Source organism: Trichosurus vulpecula, chromosome 9, assembly GCF_011100635.1.
Source record: "Trichosurus vulpecula isolate mTriVul1 chromosome 9, mTriVul1.pri, whole genome shotgun sequence".
NCBI lineage: Eukaryota > Metazoa > Chordata > Mammalia > Diprotodontia > Phalangeridae > Trichosurus > Trichosurus vulpecula.
The window spans coordinates 76,583,661-76,595,535 of NC_050581.1; the positions used below are offsets into that span (position 1 = coordinate 76,583,661).

At 47.9% G+C, this 11,875-nt stretch overlaps 1 protein-coding gene across 1 annotated transcript; it reads left to right on the top strand.

The window, feature by feature from the left end:
- The first annotated feature begins 5,482 nt into the window (after positions 1–5,482).
- On the top strand, positions 5,483–11,551 carry GFER (growth factor, augmenter of liver regeneration). Its single transcript, XM_036738998.1, has 3 exons — positions 5,483–6,347; positions 7,832–8,028; positions 9,994–11,551. Exons 1-3 carry the CDS (start codon positions 5,733–5,735, stop codon positions 10,154–10,156), a joined length of 975 nt encoding a protein of 324 aa, XP_036594893.1. The 5' UTR covers positions 5,483–5,732; the 3' UTR covers positions 10,157–11,551.
- Positions 11,552–11,875: the final 324 nt, after the last annotated feature.

Here is an 11,875-nt window from a genome sequence, read left to right on the forward strand (position 1 = left end):
TCAAGGAAGAGATTCTTAATATTCACACATTGTCATAATATTATTTCTTTTTTTTTGAGGGGGGAAGGTAGGGCAATTGGGGTTAAGTGACTTGCCCAAAGTCACACAACTAGTAAGTGTGTCAAGTGTCTGAGGTCGCATTTGAACTCAGGTCCTCCTGATTCCAGGGCTCTATTCACTGCGCCACCTAGCGGCCCCCATAATATTATTTCTTAATGTTTGCTAGAAGAAAAAGATGCCTTAGTGGATATGCTTCCAAAGTCCTAGGGGAATTTGGTCTCTAAAGATAATGGTCAGGCTCTTTCTCATCGTCCCTGGCTCATATGCCCCCACCCTGGGACCCAGGGAAAATCCCTTAAAACTTAGGCACAGCTCATGTCTAGGGTCTCCCCAAAGGGTACCACGAAGGTATTTCATGTACAATCATGTATAAAACTTAATTTCCTCCACACAAAAGTAATGTTTTAAACACAAAAGACTTATGAGGATGCATTGACAAAGACTTAAACTATGAAATTGTAAATCATGACTTCTGTTATATTTTCCCATAAGGCTTATATTGAAACAAAACATGAAGCAATTTCTTTAAGGTTCAAAGCTTCCTGTAAGCCAGGGCTGATGGCCAATTTCTCTGAGAAGGGTGTATTTGCAGAAAATTCCCCCTGCCATCAGAATGAGGAACCTAGGGACTCTCTGATGCCTGAAAGTGCCACTCCCTAAAAGTCTATCTCTTACAATTACTCTTCTGTTACTTATGCTCAGGGAAAGAAACATAAGCAATAGGGGTGGTCAATGGCCTAAGGCCTAGGTCCAGACTCCCCTAGTCAATAGATGTGCCCACTCACATGTGTGAGCAGCCATCCTAACTGCTAGGAGGGAAAGGGGCCCCTACCTCCTTCTCCAACCAGAAGGCCAAGAGAGAGGCTCCCTGAGTCCTCACACAAAGAACAGACAGGAAGCGAGGGTCCTTATGGGCTGAGTCACTACTCTTAAGGTCTGAGTGGGCTGCTCTTCTCAGCTCAGCGTCCAGTCTTCTTTAAGGTAACTCCCACTCTTGCCATCACTGGGCCCCAGGGACTAAGAAGGGGATTCTTCAGCACTGAGCCACGCGTGTCACCAGAACTGGCCAGGGAAACTCAACTCAGCAGTGTGCATATTCCCATGGAATGGCCTCCACACACCTATCCCCAAACATGTTACTCCAATCTAACCGCCTTCTCAATTAGATACCTGCACATACACTGTATTATGTAGCTGAAGTTATTATATGTGACTGCATTACATATCACTTAATGATGCTTGTATGTGTATTTGCAAATGTTTAAGTGTAATTTTCAGGACCTGCAAATCCTTCATTGGAGGCAGGATATAAAGGGAGGTACATCCTGTCGCCAGGGCATAGACCTGTTTTCCAGTTTGTATCTCCAAATGTTTTTGTTGTTGAGTTGTTTCAGTCATTTGGGGTGGGGGGGTTCTTGGCAAAGATACTGGAGTGGTTTGCCATTTCCTTCTCCAACTCATTTTACAGATGAGGAAACTGAGGCAAACAGAATTAAGTAACTTGCCCAGGGTCACATAGCTAGTAAGTATCTGAGTCTGGATTTGAACTCAGGTCCTCCTGACCCCAGGTCTCCATATACTGTGCCACCTAGCATTTCTAGATACATTTCATTTAAGGAGTTGGGAGATGGAGGGTAATAGCATCAGAGGCAGGATAACATGCTTTGAAGTTAAGAACGAAGGGATTTAATAAAGCCCAAGCACATGGCAGTTCTCTAGTCTCGGTGGATGCTAGTTTTGGGCCTATCAGGTCAAGCCATGTGAGCACAGGACCAGTCAGTATTTCACCTACACCTTGCTTCAGTTCTCAGAGTGGGGGTTACAGGGACAGCTCAAGATCCAGCAAAACTGATCTTAAGCAAACTGTGTGGAGTATAGTCAAGGAAAAGCCCCAGGAAGGAAAGAATGCTGATTCCAACTGCTTCTAGGGCAGGGCTCCTTAGCCTGGGGTCTGTGTTTTGTTTCTAATATTTTGGTAAATCCATTTCAATAGGGATTTCCTTTGTAATCCTATGCATGCATCTTATCCATTAAAAACTTTAGTCAGAAAAGGGGTCTGGGTGTTCAGCAGAGGCCAAAGACACCAAGAAGCTTAAGAATCCCTATTTCAGAATGACCGGCAAGTCTAGCATACTGCTGGTTGGAGAATGGCTGACCCTTGAATACTGAGTAAGCAGAGGTAGGTGGGGGCAAGGACGCTGACTTCAGCCAACAAAGGGTTTCAGCCTTTCAGATAGGATGGGGCTAGGGGCCATAAAATCATAGTTCTAGAGCTGGAACAGACTTCATGGACCATCTAGTCCACCTCATTTTACAGACAAAGAAACTGAGGCCCAAGGAGGCCCTTGATCACCCAGGTAGTAATCAGTCAGTAAGTATTTATTAAGCATCTACTATGTGCCAGGCATTGTGCTAAGTGCTGGGGATACAAACGAAGGCAAAAGATGGTCCCTGCTGAAAAGATGGGACTGCTGAAAGAGCCATTTCACCTTCTACTTCATCTAGAATTTGAACTCAGGGCCTCTGGTTTTAGAGCCAGTGCTCTTTACATGATACTTACTACACTTTCTCTTAAGCAGAGTATATGATCTATGTCTGCTAGAAGCTGAGAAAGGTTTTTGTTTCTGTTACCATTTTTCTAAATCCATTAAAGGCTTATTAGAATATGCCCTTGAACTAGAGGGGTCAATGAGGAACACAACCAGTGATATAATGAAGGAAAGTAGCCAGGAGATGAAGGCCCAGTCCATTGTTGTGATGGGTGGAAACACTATCCCACCCCTTAGATAGAACAGAAGGTCAGCTGAGAAGGGATGGATCTGAGGGTTGGCCAGATCTCTAACAGTTAGAGAGGAGCCCCAGGAGCTTGCCAGTTACTTCACGGCACCCTCTGTTTGTTAGGTGGGGCACAAGGCAGGTGAAGTCAAGTCGAATCGACTGTGCCAGGCATTGTTCCAAGTAGTCCCCACCCTTGAGCAGCTCAGGATCTAATGGGAGACCATAGGGTGAAGCTGAGCCTCCGATTGATGAAGCACTGGTCACAGTTCTAAGGCTCAGCATCTATCACTTCCCACTCAGTTGGAGACTGTCTTTTACACTGCTCCTGCAGTCATGCTCTCGCCTTCTCAAAGCCCCCGGTGATTACTCAAACAAGATTCCTGGAGGTGTTGATATGACAGCCCAGCAGCCTGGGGTCATCCAGGCTCTAGCATTGACTCACTTTGGGATCTAAGATCAGTTAATTTAACCATCTGTGCTTCAATTTTCTCATCTGTTAAGTTGGTAAAATCACTACCTACCTCCTACTCTGGCTTCCTAGGACATCCATGCACTGGAATATCTGTTGAATGAGACATTTATCAGCTACACTATATGTTTAATGCTAGGGATGAAGACAAAAGAAAAAAACAAACCTGACAGGTCCTGTCATTCCCACCACTGGAATAAAAAGAAACATAAATCACAGTAACACAAGATAGGGTATGCTGGGATCGGAAGAAGGATCCAAAGTACACTCTAGGAAAATGACATCAGTTTCAATGGAAGAATTTGGAGAGGAATTTTGTACACAGATGCTCCTTAAGTTTTCCTTTGCCTTGTAAAAGTTCATGGAGGAGATGGCACCTGAGTGACACTCTAAAGGAAGAGAATTTTAGACAGGAGGAGTGTTATGGGGAAAATGGCTTTTGCAAACACACAGAGAGGGAGTTGTGTGATAAGATCAGGGAACAAACTAGTAGTTCATCATAACTGAAATACAATTTGTGAAATGGAATGATGTGCAATAAGGAGGAAAAGAAATCAGACTGTGGAGGATCTTAAAATGTCAGAGGAAGAAGTATTCATTTTATCTTACAAGGTAAACCAAAAGTTGGACAGAAGAATGAGATGATTAGACTTCTGCTCTGGCTGGGAGGCTCTCTCTTCCCACCTGGTTTCTGTTAAAACTCAGCCCAAGCACCACCTCCTACATGAAGCCTGATTCCTCCCAACTGCTGGTGTCCTTCCTCAAAACAACCCCATTTTGTCTATGTTCCACACATGCTTTTATATGTACATGTCATCTCCGGTTAAAATTCAAGTTCTGTGAGGGCGGGGGCAGTTTGACTTTTGTCATCGCCATCTCCATCAATTAGCACAGTACCTGGCATGCGGTAGGTTCTTAATAGACTTTTTTCTTCTCTAGCTTTAATCCTTGATTGGGTTGTTATTGTGTTTGTCCTTCATTCTCAAAGACGACCATGACATCAGGGAAATGATGACATGACTTGCAGTTGACTTTGAGTGAGGCACCTTGAGTGAGCAAGGTCACCAGCCTCACTTTCTCCTCCAGAGCCATCTGGGTCCAGTGGCCTGATATTCACCAGGATGGCTGGAGATGGCCCAAGAGGCATTTCAAGACCCTGGCCCTTTCAGGCTAAGGTCTTTTCAGGTTCTCACTTTGAGTGAGGTTATACCCATTCGGTGAACAGGCCTCCTTAATCAAAACTCAGAAAAAAAAAATCAAACTGGGAGGGGAAGACCTTCAGGGTTCCTGTGCAAAAGAGAAACAGTTACTATTTGATATTTACTGATTAGGTATTGCCTCAAACATTAACATAAAAAAGCCAACTTCTCTCAATGCATAGGGGCCATCTCCAATCGTCCAGATCTATCTATATCTTGCCACTGGACCCAGATGGCTTGGGAGGAGAAAGTGAGGCCAGAGACTTTACACAGCCCTCCCTCACTTAAATCCAATTTACTTGCATGTCGAGCATCATCTCCCTGATGTCATGGTCCTCTTTGAGAAAGGACAGACAACAATAGGCTTATTGATTAAGATTATTTTGGCAGATGTGTGAAGGATAGGAGAGGTGAGATGTGGAAACATATTAGGAAATTATTGCAATAATCCAGGCATTGAATACTCCAGGGGTTGAATTAGGTAGGTGGTAATGAATGGAAGAGAAGAAATATGGGAGGTATCAAGGATGAAAATTGGACAGAACTTGGCATTTGAATAGCTGTGGAGGATAAGGGAGAAGGAAAAGTCAAAGATGGTGCCAAAGTTTTGAGCATGAAAACATAAGAATAAATAAAAGGTAATTTTGAGGGGAAGGTGCCATTGGCCCAGACCCTGCCCTCCAAGAACCGACAATAGCTGTGGGTGGACGGCAAACAGCAGGATCGAGGAATTTTGAGTTGGAAAGTCCCTTAGAGATCACATTTAGTCCAACCGTCCGAGCGTTGCAGGTCAGGAAACTGAGGCCCTAGGTGGGAAAAATGACAGTCACACAGCTACTAACGGCAGGGGTGAGATTTTCGCTCTATGTTAAGGGGCCCCTCTAGAAGTCACAGGGGGCAGGAAAGGTTGCAAAGGTCTGCGATGATTGAACCGTGGAACGTCCTCGGAAAAGAACGGAGAAGGGATCGCGTCCGCGCCCCGCCCCATCATCTCTGACGTCACGGCCACGCCCCCTCGTAACGGCGGCCGTTGCTCGGCACCTGGGGCGGCCTGGACTAACGGCCCTCGGCTGGCCGAGGCCGCGAGGAGCTTAGTTCTCCAGCAGCACGATCGGCCTCCGGCCTCTCGGGTCCCTAGGGCGTGAGCGACCATGTTGGGGCTGGTTTCTGGAGGAGGGCGGGGCTGAGGGAGGGAGGAGGGGAAGGAGGGCCGAGTTGCCCTAGGGATGAAGGAGGCTCGGTTGCAGACAGCGGAAGGAGAGCCCCGACGCCCCAAGTCCCGGCACAGGTGCCACGCCAAGGAGCGGCCTAATGCCCCGCCCAAAACCCGAGCCAAAGCGCGCCGCCAGGGCAGGACTGGCCACCGTTCCACGCTGCTCTTCTACTGGAGGAAGCAAAAGAAGGAGCCTGGCTCAGGCCGGCCGGAGAATGAGGCGCCCGGGGCCAGCTCGGAGAATACCAAGGCGGGGGCGGGGCTGTGCCCGGAGGCCGGGGCGGTCTCGAAGGCGGGGCTGGGGCTGAAGCTGGGGATGGGGCTGGCGTGGAAGCTGAGGGAGGCCGCCCGCCTGCGCGCCTACAAGGCCGCCTATCCCAGAATTCCTTGGGTGACCAAGATGGCGGCGCCCGGCGAAGGTCGGCGTTTCTCGCCCGCCAGCTTCTTTTCCTTCCTGCCGGGCGGCGCGCGGGCCCACGAGGCCAAGGAGGAAGCGGCGACAGAGACGGCTGGGGCCGTGGGGGAGGCCGCCGCGCGGAAGCGTCCCTGCCGGGCCTGCGTCGACTTCAAGACGTGGATGAAGACGCAGAAGGCGCGGGAGAACTCGGAAAGCGAGACTCCGGTCGCGGTGAGGCTCGGCCGCCTGCGGCAGGGCGGGGCACGGCTGGAGGAGAAGGGAAACGCCCTCCCCTAGGCCCCGAGCCCGCCGGCTCCTCGGCCCGCATATCCAGGGAACCCCAGTTTCCTCCTGCCCAGGCGTGCCCACCAAACTCACAAGTCAGAGCCTTTCTTCTGGAACATCCACTTTTGCCCACCTCGCCTCCCACCCGGGGCCATACTGCCTCTGTCACTTTCCCCCTCCCCGGACACACGTGTCCCCCATCTCTGGATGCCTCCCAGCTCGCTGTCTCTTCCCAAACACGCGGGTCCCCCCATTCCCTCTTCTAGGGTCAGGCTTCTCTCCCTAATGACACAAACCCCACTTCTGACTCACCTAGAGCGAACCTGTTCAGCTTTGTTCTTTAGAAAAGGTTTTGAGGCTCTTAGCACTCTCCCCCGCCCCGCTAAGGATCCCCCCCACTATCAGCCCAGAAAACCCAAATTTTCTACTGGGTTCCCGTTGGCTTGGTTCCCCACAGAACCCCAACCTAAGCAGGAAACGGGAGCTGATAGAATGAATAAAATTAACCTTTTTTTTTTAACCCAGCCCCTCCCCCTTTTGTCTAAAGTGGACAGAAAGAATATAGGATTTATAGCTTGAAGGGTCTTTAGACATTGAAGCAGCCCACTGAGCCTGGAGTCAGGAAGGCCTGGGTTCAAATCCAGCATCAGGCAGTTAGCTGTATGGCCCTGGGCAAGTCCCTTAACCTCCGTCTGCCTTATTTTCCTCAACTGTACCACGAAGTGTTGTTGTGAGGATTAAATAAGAGAGTATTTGTAAAGCTGCAGCATCTGGCACAGTATGGTTGCTGTGCATATGCTTATTCCCTTCTTCCTCCCTCAGTGTATAGACAAAGCAGCTGTGGTGTAACTTTGGGTCTTTGAGTCAGGATACCAGCTCTTTCAAACGTGTGCTGACTGGATAAGTCACGTGCTCTCCGAGTCTCAGTTTACGGTTCTGTAAAATGAGAATAATGCTATTACTCCCTATATTACTCAAATTATTATCACAGAGAAAAATTGAGTTCTGAAGAGGTTAAATGACTTGCCCCAGGAGTTAGTGTGGTTTGGTGGGAAGAATGCTAGACTTAGAGCCTAAAGAAGTCCAAGTTCAAATCATGCCTCCACTCCAAGATAGGTTGAGGCCTTGGAGACTCTAGGGCGCTGCTGCCTCCCTTCACCTTGTCCGCCTCAAAACAGCCAAACACTGCTGGTTGTGCTTCAAGACAAATCTCCCGAGAGTATATTTTTGGCAGTCTGCTCTCTTGTTCTTTTGCCGAGCCCAAGAGTGAGTTTGCATAAAATAAGGTAGAATCCTCTTGGCTGAGATTTTCAAGTGAGTTAGAGCTTTCTGCCAGTTACACAAAGGGGGCTGTTGTTAAAAGATTGGGCCTATGGGAATTAGCCTGAAATCTCATTTCTAAGCTTTCATCTCCCTTCCTTCTTTCCCAGTTGGAAAACAAGTTGCCAGCTGATTGCCCTCTGGATCGGGAGGAGCTGGGGCGAAACAGTTGGGCTTTCTTACACACAATGGCTGCGTATTATCCTGACTGCCCTACCTTAGACCAGCAGGAAGAAATGGCCCAGTTTATACATCTATTTTCCAAGTTTTTCCCATGTGATGAGTGTGCTGAAGATATAAGGAGAAGGCAAGTTGTGTATGAATGTGCCGCCACGCTGATTTCCCACGTTTTGAAGGCTGGAGCAGGGGAGAGGGGTTTGGGAAAGGGAAGTGTTAGTGATGTCACACAGAGACAGCATTCTAAACCTTAACCGTAGGTGCCCTGTGAATCTTAACACAAGGTCTTAGTGCTACATCTGAAGGGTCCCGACTTGGACCCAAGTATAAGACAGCCCTAGTCTAAGAAAGAGTAGAAGTTTATGGGGCCCAGAATGATCACCAGTGGTAAAATTCAGGAAATCTATCTTCCCCAGGCTCTCCTTTCAACCTTGTGTACTTCTAGCAACTGGAGGTGGGCTGAAGGGAGGTAGAGGTGGTGGACTTTTTGGATCACATTTATCAAGGTTTGGCTTCTTCAACCCTGAGGTCTGTTGCCCCTTGACTCTTCAACTCAGAAGGCAGTGTAAAGGGGAAAATTCCAAACAATTAGACCTGTCCAAAAGTGAAACTTTTCTAGCTACTCTGGAAAAATAGTAAGTTCCTTCCTCATTGAAGATCTTCAGACAGGCTGCTTGTCCACAATGCTGTAGGAGTTCTTGGTCCAGGTCCATGTTGAAATAGATGACTGCTGAGGTTCTTTCTAAGATTCTGTGTTTCTATAACCCTCGCTTCATCCTCACAACTGGAGACTATCCCAGAAAATTTTCCAGAGAGGATTTCGCTTTTCGTGCCCACTTGGAAAAACATTGATATCAGAGGACTAGGGTCTCTTTGTTTAAGGAGTTAGGGGATTAAGCTAACCTGCTTCATGGTTTTAGCAGGACCTGAAGCTGTTTCCCTTAGCCTGCCTATTTCTTCACTCGGATATGACTCAAATACCTGGCAGTAAAAGCCAGGAGGGGACTTTTGCTCATTTCTTGTGATCCTAAAATGTTAGAGGCCTGTCTACCAAGAATGATCAGACTTTCTAAGCTCAGCTGTTAGTAGGGATCTGCCACTGCTACTTACGCTTTTTGTAAAACAGAAAGTAGTTGGCATTGATGTGCTAGGGCAGAAGAGAGTGCACGACCTTTGTTCGGAGATATGTAATTTGCCCCACCCCTTCTACTCTCTGCTTAAAGCCCCAGGGTGGAGTTTGAAAGAGGTTCCTTCCTGGGGTTAGGAGCTTGTAAAGTTCTATAGTGTGGGCTAATAACCTGCCTGAGGCTTCATAGTTCTCTTTCCAAGGGTTTTATAAGATTCATACTGGATATGCTTATTTAATGAAGGTATTAGGAGAAAATACAGGTTTCCTAAGAGCACTCTGTGTTTTTAAAGGCCTATAGGGATATTGAATAGTGTTTTCCCAATAAATCTGCCTGATTCTGTTTGCTTTGATCTATGTCTGAGGCACCTTCCCCACTCTGCTTTTGTTAAAGTGCCTTCAGGGGAACTGAACCTAAATTGTGCAGAGTTCCTCTGTGATGTCTAAGGACTTCTTCTGCAGGCATAGCAGAAGAATCCCTGATAACCAGGATCGCTCTTCAATCCAAGGAGAATTTGTCCCTTCAGGGTCCCAGGACCTAGCTTTGGGCTGACCCTGTGCTCTTAGGTGAAAGATGCTATTCCACACCTAGAATAGCAAAGCTTCAGTAATATAAGAGCAAAAAGTGAATTGTTGCTATTAGTCAGAGTATTTCAGTCCTCTCTGTCCCCATTGAGAGAAAGAACAAACATTGTAGCTCTTCTGTACCCTTTAGACTCCATTTTCCATTTGGAAAATTGGATTATAGACTTGAGGATCCCAAGAAAAATGGATCTCTCCAGTGTTGTATGGGGACTGAGAATTAGGGTTTTCTTAGAGAATCGGATGGTCTGGATTATGCCGGGCCCAGTGTCTCCTGGGGGGAGGGGTTCATATCCAAGCTGCTTCAGGGATGGCATTGGTGGGATCCAGGCTTCCCTCATACCCACTCTTTCTTGATCCTCCCTATGCTGCCCCATTCTCCTGCAGGTTGAGCAGAAACCAGCCAGACACCAGCAGTCGGAGCAGGTTCACCCAGTGGCTCTGCCGCCTACACAACGAGGTGAACTTGAAGCTAGGGAAGCCTGCGTTTGACTGTGCTCGTGTGGATGAGCGATGGCGGGATGGCTGGAAGGACGGCTCTTGTGATTAGAGTGGCAGGCCCCCGGGGGAGGAAGGCATAAACCAGATTGTAGCATCCTCCCTCAGGGCTTGCTCTGTGTGAGATTATTAAAGGGCAATGCAGTGAGTGTTGCTGTCAGTGTCTTGGCTGACAATGTCTGTGAGCTTCATGGGCTGACAGGTTTCTGAGGAACCTCATTCCCCAAGTTATTTCTTCCTCTTTGGTTTAGGAATGAACAGTCCTTTATTTCCCCCTCTCTACTGAGTCTGGTCTGCTGCTGCCAATGGTCAGTGGCAGTCCATACCCAAGAGCCTGGCTGGGGTTTGTAATAACTTCTAATAAGCAGAGCCTCTTCCCCTCTATTGTTCTCATCCCCTGTCCCCCTCAAATAGGGGCCACTATAGACATCTCTGGCCTTTTTGCCCTTGCGTCTTCTAGCCATGTCTGCAGCAGGGCCCCCGGGGGGACTCTGGGTTGGGGTGAGTATGGCTGGCCAGGATCCTCATCAAAGCCCTCAGCTGCCAGCCTCTGTAAGTGAATTCCCTGGCCAAGCTCACACACAGCCTTCCTCAGTCTTTGTGTACCCACAACAGAGGATGATCTTGGGAGGGGTGCAGTGCCTGGCCTGAGATACAACTCGGTTGTAGTTTGCTCTTTTGGAGAGAAACCTCAGGTGAAAATGTCTCCATTCTGTTTTTTGTTTTCTTCCTTAAACCATTTCACATTTTTCACGTCACGATTCTCCTAGTGTGGTTCTCGTTAAATGGCCTGCAGAGAGTTTGGCTGTCATGGAGCTGAACATGATTTATTTTCTGTAACATGATTAAGGTCTTTGTGTTTTGTATGGGCTGGTGGGTACCAGGCTCAATTCGGATGTGTCCCCAAGGGCAATCTCTCTCTGTGGTAGAGTCAAGAATAAAATCAAAAGTTGCTCTGATTGAGGCTTCTGAAACTACTGGTGACAGTAGTTACAGCCTGGATCAAGAGCTTTTTGCAGGGTGGGGTGGGGACACACACATCAAGTTCCTTCCTGGTCTGCAGATATAGCTCTCTATGTGTGGGGGGCATAGAGGTTTTAGATCAGTCTGGTGGCAGGGTCCTGGTTAATAGGAGTTACCCTGAACAGTTGTTTCCCAGGAATTGTTTTTTCTCTTACGCAGAGAGTGACTGCTGCTGTCATTCATCACAGGAATTTTAGTCTTCCATAATCGTTTGACCTCCCAGCCCTGGCAAAGCCAGTCTGATAAGGTCCTGAGTTGTGGCTGAGATTGGGGCGAGAGTAGGACTGCCCCAGGCAGCATGGGGGTCATTGATCCCAGCCCCAGCTGAATACCTGAGATCTGAGAAGTTAGCAGGATATTATCTCAAGCCCCTCAATCTGCTGTCATCTGTCTTGACTAAAGAATAAATGCTTTATTCTCTTTAGTTTGGCCTGAATGTTGGAATTTTTCAAAAAGCGTGGAGAAAGAGGGCCCTGCCAGGAACAGGGACCAATGACTGTGAAAGAGAAGGGGGTATGTGCGTGTGCGTGTGCGTGTTCGTGTGTGTGTGTGTGTGTGTGTGTGTGTGTGTGTGTGTTTCTCTGTCTCTGTGTCTGTGTGTGTATGTGAGAGAGAGATCAAGATTGATCAGTGTTTAGGGGTTGGGCTGCTTGTGCTACCCTCCCCACTGCCTGAGGTGGTGGTGGTTGATTTTGTTTGTTGCTGTTTTTTTTTTTTTCTTAAACAGAATTTGGCTAGAAAATCATAG